This window comes from Lygodium microphyllum, chromosome 21 (assembly GCF_053477565.2).
Source record: "Lygodium microphyllum isolate KBCC chromosome 21, Lygodium_microphyllum_v1.1.10, whole genome shotgun sequence".
In the NCBI taxonomy this organism is placed as follows: domain Eukaryota; kingdom Viridiplantae; phylum Streptophyta; class Polypodiopsida; order Schizaeales; family Lygodiaceae; genus Lygodium; species Lygodium microphyllum.
Genome location: NC_141155.1, coordinates 110,877,230 through 110,899,353, shown reverse-complemented (window position 1 = coordinate 110,899,353; position 22,124 = coordinate 110,877,230). Strand labels below are relative to the sequence as shown.

The 22,124-nt window shown below is 39.1% G+C and overlaps 1 protein-coding gene across 1 annotated transcript in view; it reads left to right on the top strand.

The window, feature by feature from the left end:
• Nucleotides 1-15,529, top strand: part of LOC148018428 (splicing factor U2af large subunit A-like) — a 49,055-nt gene extending 33,526 nt beyond the window's left edge. The window contains exons 14-20 of the mRNA XM_087661712.1: nt 13,188-13,263; nt 13,391-13,479; nt 13,591-13,657; nt 13,769-13,918; nt 14,191-14,272; nt 14,388-14,455; nt 14,529-15,529. Of these exons, the coding sequence (XP_087517838.1) occupies nt 13,188-13,263; nt 13,391-13,479; nt 13,591-13,657; nt 13,769-13,918; nt 14,191-14,272; nt 14,388-14,455; nt 14,529-14,666 (670 nt within the window). The 3' untranslated portion in view covers nt 14,667-15,529. The remainder of the gene's footprint in view (nt 1-13,187; nt 13,264-13,390; nt 13,480-13,590; nt 13,658-13,768; nt 13,919-14,190; nt 14,273-14,387; nt 14,456-14,528) is intronic.
• The last annotated feature ends 6,595 nt before the right edge of the window (nt 15,530-22,124 follow it).

The window sequence follows — 22,124 nt, the reverse complement described above, 5'->3', positions numbered from 1 at the left end:
CCCCTGCCTGCTACATTTAAATTCACCTCTGCACCCTGTGTTTCATACTGAGGACCCTTCATCTTTGCTGGGCGGTGTCATTCTCTGCCTGGTGCCCTTAAGTTTTGCAGGGACAGGCCATTCTCTGCTGGCATTTTTGTGTAAATAGTCCCATTTATGCTATGTTGTGCACACATGCAGGTACCCTTTTACTGGGCGGCTCATTCTGCAGCCTGGAAAGCAACTTACTGTGCTGTGTGACACGTCTTTACCTGCTCATGCCATCTGTACACTGCATTCAACTCAGGGACATGTTCCTCAGCTGGTTGATCCATTCCAGCCTGTTTCACAGGCTGTTTATCTGTCTCTGTCGCTCTGTGCACCTGCATTTCTCACAAGATTATGCAAAATATAAAAAGATACATATGCATCACATTCACTGTACTAGGATGCAACAACGCACCCTTTTTTCAAGGTTGGACAGTAATACCTTAGCACGGTTTCTTCATGATCCTAAAATGGAGGAGAACTCAAAAAAGAGGTCTATGAAACGAATTTATAAAACGAATTTATATGTCTGCTGAAAAAACAGTAGTGAGAGAATTGGGAAATTGAGATCCTGGCAAGTAGACTTGATATAGAGTGAGATAAAAGTGAACCCCGTCCATAAGAAAGAAATGCTCAAGTGCAAAGACGGAAAGTGGAGCAACATGAGATAAGTCATAAGAAAGAAACTCTCAAGTGCAAAGAGGGAAAGTGGAGCCACACGAGATAAGTCTAGTGGTATGGTATAAAGTGGATCAAGTAGAGGTACACTTGAAAGCTTGAATAACAAGTGTCCTCACACTTCTCTTCTTTATGGGTTTTTTTACAAGAATAGAGAGAACCTAATTTAGCATAGAAAGGCATGTCTCCTGTTTGTGCCTTTCGTGATTTGAGTGAAAACTTTCAAGAATAGAGACAATCAAATTTAGTAACACTAAAAGAAATTCTTTCTGCAAAACATCTTTCCTATTTTTAGAATTAACAGATGTATACCATTCTAAGGCTCCTAATGTAAAGGACCCCCAACATGGATATTAAGGGAGGCTCTTTTTGAGTACATTACAAAAACAATATTAGAATCTTGGTCTAACTGTTTAATGTAAAAATGTATGTATTCAAACCTTCAACTGACATGTTTGCATTGCATAAAATTTTCATGATCATGTAATCTTATTAGTTATAATTATCTATTCTAATGGATCTAGCCAACACAAGTGTTAACTAGCTCAGCTATATGTAAGTTCCTATCGTAGGCACTCACTCGATCATGAAGTTGCAAGTGTTTCTTATGTTCATTCTAACCTATTATGTGGGTCCACCATAACTTGTGACCAATCATCATTAGCCAACTCTAGTGCACACTTCTAGATGTCTTCTAATCTCCAAGGAAAATAGTCTAAAGTAGAATCTATGCATTTGACTAAAAGGTTATGAGCTCTTATTGAGTTATGACAATGCTTAACACCCGAGTTACTGATAACATTTTCAGTTTTCAAGGGTATGACAACTAACATTGGATGGTTTCACTTCCTGCCATGGTGAAGAAGCCACTCTTTTGCACCATAGATGGGATCACACTATACAAACTTTTTGAGACCTATCTCCCCTCTTGTACATACTCCATCTTCTTGCTCTCAAATTTGTTATGCTAAGATTCACAATTTCCAACTCAGCAATTGTTCTGATGTGAGAGGGAGAGGGAGAGAGAGTTGTCATATTGGTCACGAATGTGTGGCTAATTGGTGCAAGGCATAGCCATCATGAGGGGGAGGTGTGATAGCATGATGAGATTGTGGCAATGATTAGAGGATGCCATAGCAAGCAAGGGTCCTTAAGGTGGTCACCTCCAGCTTGGTGAGCGAATTCGACAATTGGCAACAATTGATCGTGGATGGTGGTGATGTGCAAACTCTACATAGTGGTGGTGGGAGTTTTGACCATGTAGCCCTATGTCAAAAGGGATATGTTTGTGGGTTTGAGGCACCTCCAAACAATATGAGCTACATTTGACTTAAAAGTATAAGTGGGCAGGTTGCAACTGGCTAGAACTACCCATGCTCTTATAAACTAAAAGAAAATGGCAAAACGCGTTTTGCAGTTTAAGTCACATTTTCTCTATCCATCAATATGATTATTCAGCATTACAATAGTTTATAAGCTGCCTCTCTCTTTACTCTCTCCTCTTGTGCATCAAGCAAATCATAATAGTAAACTGTTTCTTTATCGCTCTCTCTCATGGTTGCTTTTACTCTCACACCATTCTCATTGTTCAATACTAGTTCTTCTCAACTTCACTGCTCACAATGCATCTCCATTTGAGAGGTCCTATTGTGAGCAAACCCAATCAATACACATAACATTCAATTGACTTTTTTTGATCTTGAGTGTACACAATGGCATAATCTAGAAGCAAAGCTTTCCATTCTCCACTTATGTCCGCAATCATGCGTATGTTGCATCTTAGTTCCATATAGATTGCTTAAAAGTGAAGAAGCAAGAATGCGATGCGAGTAGCATCAACTCATGATTGGCCAAGTGGACGGCACACTTTGATTTATATAAATTAAATGACATGTAGCACATTTGACAACTACAAATCATGCTTGAGGAGAAGCTGTTTGTTTGGTAGGCGATGTTACATCCGGTGTTTGAGGCATGGGTAGATCAAATTGAGAGCTTTCGCAAGTTACTTAAGCTTGACATGGAATAGAAGTCCTTGAACATATATATAAGTTTAAGTTTCTTTTTTGTAAAACAAAGGCCTTGGAGGATTTGTAAACACTCCTCTATATATGTTTTTTGTTTGGATTGCTGCTAGAGTACTAGAACAAGGTCTTGTGCAGACCTCTAATATTGCCACGAGGCCAAAGTATTAGATTGAGGTGTTGCACTACTCCCTCCATCCATTAGAGGATGTCTATGAGTCCACAAACGACTTTGACAAGACTTTGGCAGCAAGCAAAGGCAGCAATCAACTTGCAATTTTTAGTAAGTCTCCATGAGCTCAAAGCCAAAGAAATCCCCCACAACATCAACTCCTCATCGATCTAGTCTAAGAGGGGTTTAGAGTTGAACCTATCAAGCCAGCCAAGAGACACTAGCCAAGAGGGAGGTTCATAGTCCACAATAAGAATGCAAAATACCAAGGGACTTTGGATGACCCCTTGAGAGTTCTCAACCAGTGAGTCCTTGATTTGTGGTATAGATCCTCGTTTTTTGTACTTTTAGCCTTGCTACCTACAATTTTTAGGTACTATCTGGTAAACCCGCGATCACTAAAATGGCTATAACTTTTGATTATGGAGTCTAGACTCTAAGCTTTTTGGTTCAAATTGACGATGGCAATGCTCGTGGTGGTCTGATGGTCCTTTAGAGGCGTGAGATAGTAGATGCATTGCCTCTAGTGGAGACTCCACCTTCTAATGCATGTAAGGGATGCATTTTGGGAAAAACGCATAGGTTTTCTTTCAAGAAGGATGGTGCTGTTGCATACTATCCAGAAAATGCAGCTTATCCACTCCGATGTTTGTGGTCCCATGAGGACACATAGACTTGGGGGTCATCTTTCTTTTGTCACCTTTATTGATGACTACTCTTGTTATACGTGGGTATTTGGGCTGAAAGCAAAATCTGATGTGCTTATGCATTTTGAATATCTTGTTGCAAAGCTTGAGGCTGAAACTGGCTTGGGAGTGCAAACATTTTGTGCGGATAGGAGGGGGGAGTACATGTCTTGTGCTTTCGAGACATATTTGCTTGACAATGGCATTACGCATCAAGCCATTGTAAGAATGACACCTTAGCAAAATGGTGTTGTTGAAAGGGAAAATCAGACACTTATGGAGATGACTTGTTGTATGTTGAAAAGCAAGGGGCTGCTACATAAGTTTTAGCTAGAAGGCCTTTAGTGTGCGAATCATGTATCAAATCGTGCACCCACTAAATCACTGAAGATGATCACACCGTTTGAAGCTTGGCATGGCAAGAAACCTAAAGTTGATTACTTCTAGGTGTTTGGATGCATAGCCTATGCACATGCTCCAAAAGAGCTTCGTGGAAAGCTTGATGACGAGGCTATAAAATGCATATTTATTTGTTACAGTTCTGAGAGCAAGGGCTATCGCTTGTATGATCCATGCACAAAGAAAGTTTTTGTTAGTCAGGAGGATGTCATATTTGTTGAAAATGCTGCATTTTCACATCATCAGTTTGGGATGCCAGTCACTCATGACATTGGTAATGTCTTTGAGGGTCTTTTGCTACTTTTCTTGGAGTCCATGCTTGTTGTAAATGGCCGGATAGACATATTGCAGCAAGCTGTTGCTGTGCTACATACTTCCGAACAGCAGGATTATGATGATGATTTGCCTCATGCAATGGAAGATGCGGTAGAGCATGAAAAGGCTGCTGCAAATGCAGCTGAAATGGTCCTTGGATGGTTGTTATGCACTCTCTAGGAGAGTAAAATGGATGCTCCCTTACCTCAGTGCACTAGAAGGAATGCTAGGTGTGCAACATAAGATGTAGAGGGCCCATGTAGCGGATTTTGCGAAAGTAGATGATTGCGATGAGGATATGTTTATGTAATATGAGCTCAGCAAGATGTACATTGGATGTAGTCCATGTAGGAAAAGTTAGACTCTATCGCCACCAACTTTGTATGGGACTTACGGATTTACAACCTAGTTAGAAGGCTATGGCATGCAATGGGTTTTTTAAACTCAAATGCAAGGCTTATGGCACTATTGATAGATACAAAGCAAGGTTGGTAGCAAAAAGCTATGCACAAAAGAAGGGCATAGATGATGAGGAAACCTTTGCTCCCACATTTCGTATGAGTATGGTGAGATGTATGATTTATGGTTGCAAATTATGGCTGGAAAATACATCGGCTAGACATTAAGACAGCTTTTTTGAATGTGGATTTACAGGAGGATGTTTATATGTCACAACCTCCAAGGTTTGAACTTCGTGATTAAGGAAAAAGAACACATGGTTTGCAGGTTGCACAAGGCTCTTTATGGTCTCAAATAGGCTCCTTGTGCATGGTACTCTAAAATTGATGTTTATTTGGCCATCAAAGGGCTCAAAAAATAGTCCAATTGCTCCCACTCTATATATTAAGAATGAAGGGGGGAACTTGTTGATTATCATTGTTTATGTGGATGGACATGTTACTCATTGGACCTAAAGAGGATAAAATTGCAGATTTCAAGGCTGAGTTGAAACATGCATTTGCTATGTCAGATATGGGCAACCTACACTACTATTTGGGGATACAATTCACCTAAATTAGCATAGCATCATCATGTCATAGTCACAGTATGTGGAGAGGCCTTTACATAGGTTTAACATGCTAGATTGCAAACCTATATGCACTCCTATAGAGCCAGGCTTAAAGTTGTCCATGCATGATGGTGAAGAGATGTTTGATGTTATGTTTTCAGCCAGGTTGTTGGCTGTCTTATTTTATCTTTGCAACACACGCCTTGACATTCAATATGCACTATCTTAGGTGAGCAGGTATATGCACAGTCTATGGATTATACATTGGCAAGCTTTCAAGCAGATCTTCAAGTATTACAAGACACTCAGTCATATGCATTACAATTTCCCAAGGGAAGAGACTTGTATCTACAAGCTTATAGTGATTTAGATTGGATTGGTGATGGATACACTAGGTAGTCTACTAGTGGACACTGTTTCGTTCTAGGCCGCTTATGCATTTCATGGCTAAGTAAGAGACAACCTTCAATGGCTACTTCATCTTGTGAGGCTAAGTACATGGCAGTCTTTACGGCAATAGTGGAGTGTGTATGGTTGCGCAAATTATTAGCTGATCTACATTTACCATTGGAGGCTTTTACACCCTTTCTTTCCAATAGCTAGAGTGCTATTGCAGTAGGAGAAAATCGTGTGTCTCATGCTCACATGAAACACATTGAGATGCATTACCATTATATCAGAGAGAGATTCAATGCAAGAGAGATTAGCTTGATGTATGTACTCCCATAGGAAAATGTTGTAGATATTTTCACCAAAACATTACCATGCAAGAAGTTCGAGGCTTTTCGAAAGTCCTTGAACTTATTACCTTTTGATGATTAATCATCATTGTACTTCATCACATTGGTACTGCAAGGGGTGTTAGAATTTGTCAATTTTGGGTAGTGCCATGTGCTGCCTCATTAGCACTTATGTTGCATTGCCATGTCAGCCTCATTACATCTTTGGATATTTAGATGGATGCACATAAATTTAATGTTGCGTACATGTGGGTGCTGAGCCTTCCAATTGCCAATCATGTTTTGCCGTGGGCATTGAGTGTAGCTTTCAAAGCCTAGATTGTTGACACATGTCCAAAGATCTAGGCATAAAAAATCCCCACACCTCTTTGAGCACAAATGTTGGATAACAACCATGCTTGTACAACCAAAATGGACTCACCCTTGAGCATGGGCTCAACAACGTATTGGGCCAAAATGTATCTCGAGGCTAGCATTCCATGTCACCAGCCCACACCATCCTAGTGTACATATGTGATGACCATTGGGCTTGAAGTCCAAGTGTGGTGATCGCACAATGATGTGCACTAATGGGACTTAGTCCTGTATATTGGATATAACTAATAATCTTGATGCCCATCAGATGTCCAAGGATGTAACAAACTTGGTTGCTTGGAACTAAGCTTTGGCTAGATCTCTTGAAGATTGAATATTCACAAAGTTAACCAGCAAGAGTGAATATCACAAGGTCAATGCCTAGTTTGTGAGCTTAGGTCAGTCTCTATTGGTTATTGTTTTGCTGATGCTGTTTGTTTTGCGCGTGATGATGTATACGCTTGCACACATTTCTTGCAATGTTCTCCCATATATTGTAGTGATGGGTTAGGCATGGAGATTGAGACAGTCTGTCGTTACGCGCAGTGAGAGATAGAGAGAGTGAGCGCGTTTAAATGTACAATGACAAGTGTATATCTTTAGGTTTTTAGATAGATATATATGTGTAAGTACAAGTGCTAAGGGTGTGTTCACCTTCCACCTAAAGGCAATGTGCCTTAAGAGGAGAAAAGAATCAGCTAAGTCTAGGTATGTACAAAGTTGAGATACATATATCTATCCAACTCCTATTGTTTGTTGGCAATGAGCAAACCGCTCTGCTGGAAGACCCTTCGTGAGAAGGTCTGCAAGGTTATCATATGTATACACTTTGACAAGCTCAATGATCTTGTTGTCAAGTACATCTCTAATGAAGTGTATGCGCTTTGTCTTTTCATGACAGATAGGATTTCGTGCTAGCATGATAGCACTCTGACTATCACAATGGAGAACATGTAACTTTGTGATACCAAGCTCTCCCACTAGACGTGAAAGCCATAAAGCCTCCTTGCATGCCTCAATGGCAGCCACATACTTTGTCTTTGTAGTAGACAATGCAACACACATTTGTAGCTTGGAGATCCAAGAGACTGCTCCTCCTGTGAAAGTAAATACATATCCAGAAGTGGACTTTTTGTAGTTCGCATGACGAGCATAGTGTGCATCCGTAAAGCCAACAACAAATGCCTTTTGCTTTCCAAGGCAGATGCACAACTCCTTTGTGCCTTTGAGATATCGCATAATACCTTTCACTGCATCCCAATGCTTCTTGCCAGGGGTTGCCATGTATCTGCTAACCACTTCCACTGCAAAGGAAATGTCAGGACGTGTAGCAACCATAGCATACATCAAACTGCCAACAATTGAAGCATATGGTATCTTGGTCATTCCAGCCTTATGTAGGGCTGTCCTTTGCATTGAGTTTCACATATGGAGGCAATGGAACCCCAATCGTTTTCCCTCCCTTCCATATTGAAACGCTTTAAAACCTTGGAGATATACTCTTGCTGAGATAGATAGAATAATCCTTTCAACCTATCTCTGAGTATTCGCATGCCAAGAATGTGATTGGCATCACCAAGATACTTCATGTCAAAGCTGCCATGAAGACTTTGCTTCAATGAGTTCAAGGCATGAGTATCCTTGCCAACAATTAGCATGTCATCTACATACAAAACCAAGATAATTAGGTTGCCATCTGTTGTCTTCTTGTTGTACAAGCAATGATCCACTTGCCTTCTATGAAAGCCTTGAGATTGCATAAATGTATCAAACTTGTGATACCATTCTTTGGGTGCTTGTTTCAGCCCATGCAAACTCCTTTTGAGTTTACATACGATATTCTCTTTCCCTTTTTCAACAAACCCTTCAGGCTGCTGCATATATATGTCTTTATGTAGATCACTATGTAAAAATGCAGTCTTTACATCCATTTGTATGAGTTCCATATCTTCAATTGCAACCAAGCCCAAAATGGTTCTCAATGTAGTCATCTTGACTATAGGAGAGAAAATCTCATCAAAGTCAATTCCATGCTCCTACTTGTACCCCTTTGTAACCAATCTTGCTTTTTACTTTGGTGAGGAACCAGAAGTGACCTTAATCTTGTAAACCCATTTGCATGGAAGTGTTTTCTGTTCTTTAGGCAACTGCACCAAGTCCCAAGTGCCATTTTTCTCAAGAGATTCCATCTCTGACAACATGGCTTTGTACCATTTCTTGTTGTCCTGTCTGTCCATTGCTTCCTTGAAGCAAGATGGTTCACCACAGTCTGTCAACATGACATAATCAGCCACATTGTTTGCCCCAGGAACAAATCTGTCAGGTTGTCTAGTAGCTCTAGACGATATCCTAACCCAATTATCATTGTTTGCTGGCTGTACTTGCAAGTTTTCATTTTCAGCATGCTGTCTTGGTATTTCAACCTGTAAATCAGCATTAACAGCTTGCTGTCCTGGCTGTTCTTGCACATGTGGTGGTTCATTATCATGGGCAATAGCTGGCTGATCATTTCCAGCATCATTTTCTGCATTTACAGGTTCATTTACAACAGGTATTTGCTACTCTGCAACGGGCACATTTTGCTGTCCAAAATGTATTTCTTCCCGGAATACAACCCTACGGACCTTCTCAGTCTTTTCGGGCTGTTTATGCATGTAATCTTCCCAGAATATAACATCATTGCTGTGTACTACTTTCCTTTTCTCGGAACCCCACAATCTATACCCCATTTCACTCTCGTTACCATATCCTAGGAAAATGCATTTACAGGACTTTGGCTAGTTTGCTGCGTTTTTCTTTACAAATGTGCACAAAAGCCTCGCAACCAAACACTTTCAGATGAGCATATGAAGGTGGCTTGCCCGACCAGGCTTCTTGGGGGAATCCCCCCCAAAAAGACTTGTTTGGTGACCGATTAATTAAGTGAACAACTGTCATAACGGCCTCTACCCAAAAACCATGAGGTAGTGCGGCATGAGATAGCATCATACGAACCTTATCCTGTATGGTTCGATTCATACGCTCTGCAGCTCCATATTATGAGGGGCAGTGAGCTCTCTCTTTATCCCTTTGCTGTCACAAAATGCTTGAACGGCCTTGGACACATATTCCCGACCATTGTCAGAGCGAAGACATTTAAGTGTCTTATCTGTTTGATTTTCAGCCAATGCCAAGAAATTTTTAAACTTGTCAAGCACTTCATCCTTGCTACGAATAGGATAAACCCATACCTTCCTTGTAGCATCATCAACAAAGGTGACAAAATATCTCTTTCCCCCCAAAGATAATCTTGGCATCTGACAAACATCTGAATGTACTAACTCTAGAGGAAAATATTTCAGCAAAAGAGACTTTTTATGAGACATCTGTGCATGTTTGCCATAAATACAATGATCACAATGCTCAAAATCAGCATAACGAAGACAAGGCATGTAAAGCATGTGCAGTAAAGTGTGAAGAGACAAAGAGTATGTCATTCCCACTATCACTGTCATGAGTGACTACATTCATCTCTTCAATTTTTACATTGCTTCTCTTAGGCTGACTGTCTTTCTTTTCTTTCTTTCTATCATCTGTCTTCTTGCCTTTTCCTTTCTCTTTCTTCCATTTGTAGCAATCATGTTTAAAGTGACCCTTTTTACAACAATGGTGGCATTCAATATCTTTGCCACGTGATTTACTGCGTCCCTTGCTATTAGATTTCCCCTTTTGCTGTGATTTGCCCCTAGTATACAAAGCACTGGAAGACTTACTGGATGCATTGTTTTGCCAATTCATTTCTTCCATGAATAGAGCACTCTCTACATCAGCATACAAAAGGATCACATTAGAATTGCTCATAGCAGTCCTAAATATATCCCAACTCTCTGGTAGAGTGCAAAGCAAGAAAGTAGCCTTAAATTCCTCATTAATCATGAATTTCAAGGGAATCAGTTGGCTGAAAATGGAGTTAAACTCACTCAAGTGAGTAGACATTGCTGTACCCTCTTTCATACGCAAATCCATAAGCTTTTACACTTAGCTTGCAGGACTTTTCTGTGCATACAGTTCTTCTAGTAGAGTCCATATAGCATATGCAGAATCCAAACCTTCGATGTTAAACAACAAGGCACCAGAAATCGATAGCTCGATGGCTAAGCGTGCAAGCTCATTTAACTCATCCCAATCGTCCTGCTCCATATCTGCGGGCTTTGCCCCTTGTGTCTTGATCGGCTTTGCCTGCTTTTTTTGTAACAAGATATTGTAGCACTGCTTTTACCAAACTGCAAAGTTATGTGCTCCTTCAAGCTTCTTTATGTGCATTAGATTATTGCTGTCATTGCTGCTAGCCATGATTCTCAACTCAAAAGTGACCAAAAAACAGCAAATGCAGGCCCAAAACTGTCACCCAAGTGACCACGGCACAAACAAGTACCAACCAGCAATAAATGACCACTTGGAAGCACATATTTCAGATCTGTAATTAAATTTTCAGAAACACCAAATCATGTGCTACAGCATTCCATAGCTGATTACAGCTGTTCCAAGGGCATATGCATCACATTACATGAGAAATCCCAATTTTTAGCTGCAATTTCTGTTGTACATGTACCCACGGGCATAAAATTTGACACGAACGATCAAAAGCCCCAAAATTTTTGTGCTCAAAGCATCAACCACACATCTGCATTTTCTATGTCATGCATAGAATAGGCCAATTCTACCAAAATAGAGCAATTTCAACAAAACCCCCAAAGTGTTGATGTCCAAGTTGCACGGAATTGAACATGCATGTACATAAAATTACCAAATGCTGCACAAATTTTGCCCAAACTGCAAAATCCCCAAATTGCATGGGGTCCAATGTGCATCAATGTCGAGAAATTGGATAAATTTCAGCCCAATTTGTGCATGTACATGAAGAGCCCCAAATGTCGGGGACAAAATGTCTCAAAATTCTTGCAATTTTTGAGACAAATATCACTATTGCATCTTGCTTGTGCCAAATTTGGACAAACCCCCAAATTTTCCAAGTCCTACGTGCACTAATTTTAGTGAAATTGAAAGAATTTCATTAAAATGTGAAAAACTCCAAAATTCCCAGGAAAGTGTGCACCGACTTTGCAATTTTTAAGTAAGATTGTCCAATTTTGTGTTGAGATCCGCAAATTCGAGAAAAGCCCCAAATGTCTAGCTCAATTTTGCACAGATCTGAGATTTTGTGCTTGCGCGTGCGAACCTTGGTTAGAGGGGGGAATTTCAAAAGATTTTGAAGAGAAAAAATTTGATGACAGGTCCGTTGACCCGTTAGTCATGCGCCGTGAGCCCCATTGCGGTTCCAGTCCATCACGTGCTTGCCATCGCATGTCGTCAGCGTCCGCTGGTTTCGCCCTGCTGGTTTTGCCCTGTTGGTTGTTAGTCGTTGCCCGTTAGGCGCCGGCTGCTGCCCCCGTCACGCGTTGGACCCGCATGCTAGTCACCAACTATTGCTTGTGTCGTTAGTCTTCTACTTGACCTGCTTGCTTGGCGCTGCTGGTCCTCTAGACGACTGCCTGCTGGTCTTCTGGACAACCTATGCTACACATGTCGTTTGCATGTGACCCACTTTGCCTCACTTGTTGAGTGGACTTCTGTCAGTCTTGTGACTTCACACTCCTTGGAAACACGAACCTTGTAACCATCGCTCTGATACCAGTTTGTAGTGACGGGTTAGGCACGGAGATTGAGAGTCAGTTGTTACGCGCAGTGAGAGACAGAGAGAGTGAGATAGAGCAGAGTAGAGAGTGAGCACGTTTAAAGGTACAATGACGAGTGTGTACCTTTGGGTTTTTAGATAGATATATATGTGTAAGTAAGTGCTAAGGGTGTGTTCACACCCGAGCACATTTAAAGGTTCGAGGCCTTTATTCCCAACATATATTAGACGTAGGGCTGTCTGAGCTTACAAGCTCCATAGCTCTATTGTGTGTTAGTTTGATTCCCTTCATTTCATATGGAATATAATATTACATCATCTTGAATATTGCATGCTTCATAAGCCTATGGAAGTCCATACATTGAGATAACAAAGTTTGGTTAGTTTAGAAGCCTTTACAACAACAATTGTTGATGAAAGGGTAATCTAATACGATATGAAAGTTTTTATATTGACTCAGCAAATTTGAAAAATATTTCAAATCTGAAAGACTCATTACAATTGTAGGCATAGTTGCACTAGTACCACTCACAAAGGGTTTCATACTATACCATACTTTAGGTACCGTACCTTACGTGTTAGTACCATAAGGTACCAACTTAATGGATACATCTTTCCCATTCGAAGTGCACTTTGGGACGAGCTAAATGCTCCTTATATTAATATGATTCTCCCATGAGATTAGGTTATTTGAGATTCAAACAATTTCTCTCAACCTTCTCTCTCTCAAGCCCACACTTCTCTTATTTGTATGATCATGCATGTATGATGTATCCACTCCCATCTATGTAGTTATAAGTTGTAGAGAGCAGTAGTGCATGTTGCGCATGCAACATTAGGTTTCGGCATGTTACCCTCAAGTACTCATCTTATATACTCTAATAGCATTGCTATTTAGACTTGAAATATCTATTCTATTATCTTTAGTCCAAAATAATCAAGTTTTTTTTCCGTACTAATATCGTACCGTACCTTATAAAATCTTAAGGTACCATTTAGTACCATATTTTATCGTACCATACCTTTTGTATCTTTCGTACCTAACAACTATGATTGTAGGGCAGGCTAGTTGGATATTTCACTGACACATTTCTTTCTTCACCATTCAGGCCACTTCGTGGCTTTGACCTAGTTAAAGATCAAGAAACGGGCAACTCCAAAGGTTATGGCTTTTGTGTATACCAGGCAAGTGAATACTGTTTAATGATTCAATCTTTCTGTTTCAAGAGTCAGTAACATAAATTGATTGTCAAGGACCAAACAATAGGTAGGTAGACTAGAATATGTATGTGACTCTTTGGTCTTATGATAGGATCCTGCTGTCACTGATGTGGCCTGTGCAGCACTTAATGGTCTGAAAATGGGTGACAAAACACTGACAGTTCGCCGAGCTACAGCGAGGTATCGAGAGAAATACGTGATGCAAATTTGTTGAATTTGCTGTCATTGGAATAAGCTTTTCAAGTTGCACAATTTCCCATGTGACACTGCCTATATTTTGCCTTATTTAAGCAGCGGTCAGCCGAAACCAGATCAGGCAAATGTTTTAGCACAAGCCCAGCAGCAAATAAGTATGCAGGTACTCTCTTGAAATATCCATTTGAGAAACCTATTTTTCTTTCTTTGTCCTAAATGCACTTGATGTTTCCAACTTTTTAGTACATGATTGACTGGTAATATTTGACTGCAGAAACTAGCCCTTGTGAATGGTGGTGCTGCACTAGGACTTGGTGGGTTTCCAGGTTTAATGCCAGGTTTTCCAACAGGGCTGATGCAGGGTATGATGTCTGGCACAGCCGACCCAGAAGTACCACCTTCTAAAGTGGTTTGTTTATCTCAGGTAATCCATATCTGCACAAATGCTGCTTACCTTTTTTACATTTGCCAATCAACAAAGCTTCCGGGGGACAATGATAAGTGATTATTAGTGCTGACAATTCATGATAGGATTTAGTAACCAGTATATAATTTCTTAAATGTTATTATAAAAAAGATGCTGTTAATGATCAAATTGCTAAAATACATTTGTATAATGAGTGGTGAAACTACTTTTTTTCATAGTTTAACATCCACTATGTTTTCAAATTGTTACTAATACAAACAATGGTATAGGTGGTGACGCCAGATGAGTTGAGGGAGGATGAGGAGTTTGAAGAGATATATGATGACATGAAAGAAGAATGTGGGAAATATGGTGAGCAGGCTTACCAGATTTCAAGGGTGGTGCTTGTAAATAAAACTGTTATAGATAGAGCTGTTTTGAACTCCTTGTTTGTGAAAAAAGCTGTTTCACGAAAACATCTCTACAGGTACCCTCACAAGCCTTGTAATCCCTCGACCCAAACCAGGTGGAGAAAATGTACCTGGACTTGGGAAGGTATGTTGAAATAGCTTGCTTTTATAGGTGTGGTAGTCTTATAATTGTGTGATGATGTCGGGAATGTATTCAGGTCTTCTTGGAATACAATGATCCCAAAGAAGCAGCCAAGGCACAGGCAACTTTGAATGGAAGGAAGTTTGGGGGCAACACTGTTACTGCAGTATTTTATTCAGAAGAAAGATTTTCTGGAGGAGATTATGATGGTTGAATGATCCTCTATGTATGTCTAAAAACTTGTACAACATGTGAGCACTCAGCAGAATTCTAGTTCGGGCTCCAGATTTATTTTTGAAGTGCAAAGTGCTCCACATACTGCCAAGAGTACAGGATTTATGCTTTGGTAGTCAGTCAGATGGGTATCATATACAGTTGCAAGCTCTTAAAGGAAAAGCTCAACTTGTAGAGCAAGAAATCCTTTGTCAAAGGGGGCTACCACATGGAAACATTTAATTGGTCTTGATTACCATTGATCATGTATTGTCCATGCCTTGTTCAGTATCTTGAGGTTCAAAGATGCTATATTCTTAATCCATGTGCAGGTGTATTTCAGGGGGAAATGTTCCTGCTGTATTTAGAGTTACAACTTTTTTGTGATACGCATGATTCAGAATGCTAGTTGTAAGCTCTCTCTCTCTCTCTCTCTCTCTCTCTCTCTCTCTCTCTCTCTTTTTCCAGCTCTTCTAGTGGGCTACCCTAGTGGTAAGCCATGTGTTTAATCAACCTGGGTTCAAATCTCCCTTTTCTATAACCATCAGTAGTACTCTCTTTTCTATAACTATCACTAGATTGTACCGGTGCAGGAATTGAACACCAGACCATCTGATCTGGTCACCACCTTTTCAACCTACAAATTAGTTGCGCTTGTTTGCTGTGCGCGTGCGCACGGGCATGCACACACTTTCTCCACCTGTTTTGCTGGGACCCAGGCAGAGGATGTTTTGGAATGCAAATGGACGTATTCTTTGACACGCTTCCTCTCCTTGTGAAAGAACATTTTGCACGAAAGTTGCCCACTTCCCACCACCATGATCTGATCTCAATCAGATCTTGAATACAAATACACTTTTTAATAGCAGTAAGGCCTACAAAAGTTGCCCACTTGTTACAATGAGCAAGCCTCAAACAGCTCTCGACTATTGCACAATACAAACCCTTCTGCCTAAGAACTGGATGCTCTCATTAATCATCTCCATGTGTTTAAAAGTCCACGATACATGATCCACGTGTACATAGGAACACACAATCTCTCTCTCTCTCTCTCTCTCTCTCTCTCTCTCTCTCTCTCCTGTACTGCAACTCTTTCTATTACTAGTACTTCAAAAGTTTTTGTATAGCGCATAGGCTTGAATGTGAATAGTAGAAAATCATAAGAGCTTAAAATTTATTGTATACATATACATGATAAGAATATGTAAGATTTTGAAATGTATTCCTAAAGAATGAATTGCACTTTTAAGAACCTAATCTCTGTTATGACCTAATTATATGATAGTTTGATGGAACTCAAATAAAACACGTCCGAGCCATATTATTTCAACTATTGATGCACTGCAGTACAGCTATCTTAAAGAAGGATTAACACTCACAAGAACAAAATCTTTGTTATGGCCTAATCATACGATGGCTTGCTATGACTCATATAGCACATGCCCAAATGTTCATGTAATTGGCCAATAGTCAAATATGGGCATTGTGGCAAGTTGAAGAGGCCCAAATGTGTAGAGGTGTAAGTTCTTCAAGAGACCAATAGTGAGAAATGGGAAAGAAGCTAAAAAATTTGTAGGGACAAGGTGAAGCTATGATAGTGGTAATTTGTGGATGAGCTTGAGGTTGAAATTGTTCTTGTAGTAAGTGTGCTAGTAGTTATTTTAAAGAGCTTTGGAGGACTATTTTTGTGAAGTGTTTTGATGCTCTTATATATGCTTGGATTTGTAAAGTTTGAAATGTGCCTCGTATGAATCTCCTACTCTTAGATCATTAAGGAATGATGGAAATTGAACTCCTACATTGTTGTAAGTATGACTTGCCAAAGTTGAGCACTTGGGATTGTAGCTTCCATTTATAAAATTGTGAGTGGAGTGGCTCGGTGATGCATTTAGTTGTAGCATTGACTCTATGATTGTTAAGTAGTTGCAATGCATATGAACGTCTATCTAAGCTTTGTAACAGTGTATAGATTATGCTCAAGATTAACCATGAAGCACAAGTGACAATCTTTGGATACTTTTTTTTTGGTTGAAAAGTTGTGTTTATATACTCTAATATTTGTCGGTCAAGTGTTAGGATGTTGGAGGGTAACTATTGTATATTTAATGTGGATGTGTCTAAGCTTTGCAAACGGGCATGCACACTAGACTTTTAATTAGTTATGATCATGTTTACATGTTGCTTGTGTTGTTGATGGCTTCAAGATTGAGTGTTGCCACTGTCAATGAGGCATGAGTTTTGTGGTGCATTGATGCTTTAATTTGTATTCAAACAACATCAAAAGGCAAGAAGAGCTTGGAGGGTAACTTAGTTGGTATCCATCTTCATGTTTCTTAGCTTCGTAAGCATATTTTGTAGCCACGGAAATTTTAGGTCTATCATTTGGAAACATTGGTTCAAGCACGTTTACATTGGATTGATTTGAAGGCTTGCCTTTCATTTGTGATTGTGGTGTTATGTTTTATGTGCATGTGTTGGAATTTGCTTTATGTTGCTATATTCTTGGGAGAGTTTAGAATTATAGATTTTATCTTGGGAATATCACTTTGAAGAGCCTACTTTAAGAAGCTTTATATAGTCAACTCTATAATATAGCGTATCCCTTTCGTGGGTCATTATGCTAGTTTTCATCTTAACAACACAAGTTTGTATATTGGATGGTAAATGTATGCAAATATCATGCATATAATCAAATATCATACAAGTGAATAATTTGTATTTGGCTAGCATGGCAATGGATCAATAATAAGGTGACAAGAAAATAAGTTTTAAGGAGTTCTTTGTTATGCATTACATATTCAATCTTTGATAATAAGAAATTGTGAAGTTCTCTTTTAAAATGACTAAAACACACACAACTAGCCATGAACTAGAAAATTCTCCTCCATGACATCAAATACAATTCTTAATCCTACCACAAGTGCAACACTCAAAATTACTTGAGTAGCTACGAGTGCCAAGGTAGGATGTCACCATCAATTGGGTCAATGGGGAGGCTTTTGTAGATTGCTCTCACTCACTTATACCTACATCTGACCAATTCATCAAATCTATGAAGGCCAAGAATGCCAAGAGGTTGGAGTTGGAGAGGCAAAAGGAGGAAAAGACGAATTGAGTGGCAACAAAACAAGCAAGCAAAGTTGGTTGCTCTTGAAGCTAGGAGGTGGCACTAAGAAAATGGAAAGCAAGAAAGAAAGTGATGGGAGGCACAACTCATAGAGTTAGAAAGGCATACGAGGGTAGTCTTGTGGGAGGGGTTAATGGTGGAGACTGTATGCTTGTAGCCCCTACATGTCCCTATTGAGGCCTCTCGATTGAAGAGGGCATCACAATTCCATGCAATGAGGTAAAAAAAGGTGACGAGCGACAATGTAATAGCATGCCTACCAACTTTGTTTTGCAAGAGGGTTGGTCCATTCCTTGTGCAGTATGGTTTTGTGAACTGATTGCATCTTACATATCAACATGAATATTAGTTTTGTTGCATGGTTTTGATGCAAGCTTGGCCTATAAATATCTTACTCTATTGTAATTTGTCCACGTCTTATCTACTATAGTAAATGAAGGCGGCTATTAACTATGTACTTGTGCATGAATATCCATGTTCTAAATATGTGGTCTACTTTAGCTCAAGCAATTATGGAAATCTTCATGCATAGTTAAGCATATTGTAACATTCAATACGTAACTTTGATCATATAGATTCTAATCACAAGTATAGCTTGAGATTTCAAAAGACAAATACATAGCTAAGGGCCTAAAAATTGAAACCGAAATCTGTTGAAAAGTAACAAATTAGGCCATGCACGGTTTGCAAAATCTAAACATTGATGCAATCTTCATTTGAATCTATTACACCCCTCTAGTTTGACCCATCACTATCTTAAGAAGCTTATAGAAGTGAGTTCATTCATATGCTCTCAAATGAAATAGTAGAATTGTGAAGGATGCACTTGGAGCATGCTGCAATGAGTGCATGTACCTTCGAGCAATCGTCTAATTTTGGAAACCTAACGATTGATTGTTGTACTATTTGGAAACCATACATGTAAACAATAGTTGACCAACAACCTCGAAGATTGCCTTGTGAACTAGCTTTCTGCTATACTTCTTGTTCTTTGTCATGCAGTAGGTGCCCAACATTGAAGAAACAATCACTGCTTTAGAGGAAAGGGGAAGTGTAGATGTTGCCAAAAACATGGGAAGCTAGTTTTCAAAACTTACTGATTGGTTGTTGTTCCAGCTGAGCATAGAGCCATTGCTGCTCAATTTGTACAAAATAGATTGCCTCCTTGAGATGTGAATCGAGCTCATCACAAGGTTGATGTGACTTGTCAAGAAAAACATGTCATTGTGATATTTTATGAAAACATCAATACATGAAATCGACTCTTGATATTTGTATGAAAAGTGCAGTCCATTTTCAACATGATTTATCATTAGTGCAATCCATGAAACAATGTATTGTGCTACAACCTATCAGCATGACCTGCAATCTATGAAGTCCATGAAATAGTGTATTCTATGCATAGGGCCAATGTTGCTCAATATGCAACAAATAGATTCCTACCTCAAGCCTTGAATTTTGGCTCATCACAGGGTTGATGTGACTTGCCAACGAAGGCACATCACCATGACAATGTATGAAAAGATCAACTCATGAAATTGGAACCCACATGCCAATGTATCCAAACCATCCTCTGGAAGAGGCAACTCCATCGTTGAAAGCTTGATATAGAAGGTCAGTTGGTTGACTGTTTTTTGAATATTCATAGGAAAATCCCTTCTACAATATTTGCTATATAGTTTTCTCTTTGGGGCAGCGCCTCCTCATGTTCAAAAGAGGGAGGTGACTCTCTTTGAGAACTAAATGTATCTTCCTCCTATTCTATGCTCATTCTAACAAAAATAGTAGAAACACGGCCTTCACTTGACCTTTTTAGAGGAGGATTCACTATTGGGTATGCTAATTCGGTGATAGAAGCAAAAAAGGCTTTCTTCTCTTGTTGCCATGTCTCCATATCTACTTCTCTAGTGAGAATAGGCTAGATGGTTGGATCATTTTTAATTATTCATAGGAAACTCTCTTCTATAATATTTGCTATATAATTTTCTCTTAGGGGCATCACCTCCTCACGTTCAAAAGAGGGAGGTGCCTCTCTTTGAGAACTAAATATATCATTTTTTATGTATGACATTAATCTTGTTGAATTTAATTTATTCTTAACCACATCTAAGCAAGACAAAACATACATTTTAAAGCATAAAATAGATGAACAATACTCACAAGCTTTTCAAGCTAATTAGATTTGGCTTGAAACTTGTTGTACGGTTTGAGATGTTGTGTTGGTCAATACCTTGCAAAACATAAAATCAAAAACCAAAAAGTTTAATTGGTCAAAGTTTGAGATTTGGTAGCTTTCACATTTAACTATTTTATGGTTAAAAATTAACTTATTAAGTGAAGCATTACAGTGAAGCTTGCAATGATACGATACAATTGAATGAGCAAACTATATTAATTCTAAATATAATAATTAATAGATCATATTGACTTCTCTCTTTCTCTCTGTCTTCTCACATTTGGCAAGGATGTGTTGGCCACTATAATGGGGCCTCAAGGATGATCACAGTGGCAGACCCACCAATCCTACTAGTTTGTGGAGTCCAACATCTTGGAGTGGCGTCTTGAGTCAAAATGCTCACCTTGCTATCCTTAGACTACACTCTTAACAACCATAATAAGAATCTAATGTTTTCTACATGCTCTCTCACTAGCCTTGTTGACTTTGATGGTACTATCGTCTGACCAACTTGAATTTTTGAAAGGACATTTTCTTCATGTGTAGACTTACAATACTTTAACATACTCATAGAAACATGATGCATGCAATTTGAAGTTGTCATACTTATTAGGTAGCATTACATGTCCATGCCTAAAAGATGCCATGTCAAAATGTATATGGATATGTGAATACAATGTTTCACATTATGTAGTTGCTTGCGTCTTGCTAGAACATACTAGTAGAATATACTGATTGTATACTTACATCGTAGGCATTCATAAGTGTCGAGATATTATTAGCATTATGTGCATATTAAAATGTAGTTAATACACACAAATTGTGAACATGTATTGAGAATGGCCCCACATGCACTACTTGTTGAATTAGTAGGGTGTGCATTGTTTGACACTTAGATGCATATACTTATATATTGAGATATGAGAAATAATACTTGTGTATTAACATTTATATACATACACAACTTGCATAGAATATTGAGAATAAACACACATATCCCCACTTGTTAAAATAATAACGTGTGTGTAGCCCTCATTGTTAGCAAATTGTGCAACGAGGGTTAAGAATGCCATTTTCTTTGTGAAACATGTATAGTTTTTTTATGCAACATGTGCATTGCTGACCCTAGTATGATTTAGGGACCACATAAACATAAAAATTTTATCCTAATTTGATGGATGTTAGTAGGTTACATTAGTGCCTTCCTTTTTTTGAAAAAGAAAAATATTGGGTGTATTTGGTCGAGTTAGTACGGTAGTATCTCTAGGAGGGTGGACTTTCTAGATCCAATAGGTCACTTGATGGCAAACATCTTGCCAACCTTTGTGCACAGAAGGGTGATCACACGTGCATTGCTAACGTTGTATGATTTAGGATCCACATCAACATCAACGATTTCTTCTAATTCCATGGATGTTAGTATGTTACATTAGTGCCTTTTACTTTCAAAAAAAGGAAAAGGTGGGGTTATTTCGGTCGAGTTAGTACTAGTAGTGTCTCTAGGAGGGTGAACTTTCTACATCCAAAAGGTCCCTTGAAAAACATATTGCAAGCTCTGTGCACTAAAGTTTGATACAACTTGTGCATTGCTGACAATAATATGATTTGAGACCATATCATCTTAAACATTTTCTTCTAATTTGATGGATGTCAATATGTTACATTAGTGCCAATGAATTTTTGAAAAAGTAAAGGTCAGGTGTATTTGGTCGAGTTAGTACTAGTAATGTCTTCAGGAGAGTGTACCTTTTGGATTCGAAAGAGGTCCCTTGATGGTGAACATCTTGCCAAAAGCTTTGCACAAGTCGTATCATGCTTGATGCATAGAGGGGTAGTGGGGTTCAAGGTCAAATGAGTTGCCCTTAGCATCACACGGAGTCATACCTTGTGCATAGAGGGTGAAGAAAAAAAGTCAACATGTCAAGGAAGCAAGTTTTGATTAGTGTGAGAAGGAGATTTACTTGCACAAATAGCTATCAACCAATAAGTAATATTAACCTTGTTGAACTTGAGTTGATATTTTTAAATTAGTGTTTGCAATACTTGGAAGGTTTTTTGTTAGCTTTGGTTAACTTTACCTTTTGTGGTACGACAAAGTGCTAGCAAGGGAGTGAGCTTGCATGTTTGTGCAAATCCAGTAGAGCCTTAGGGATCAA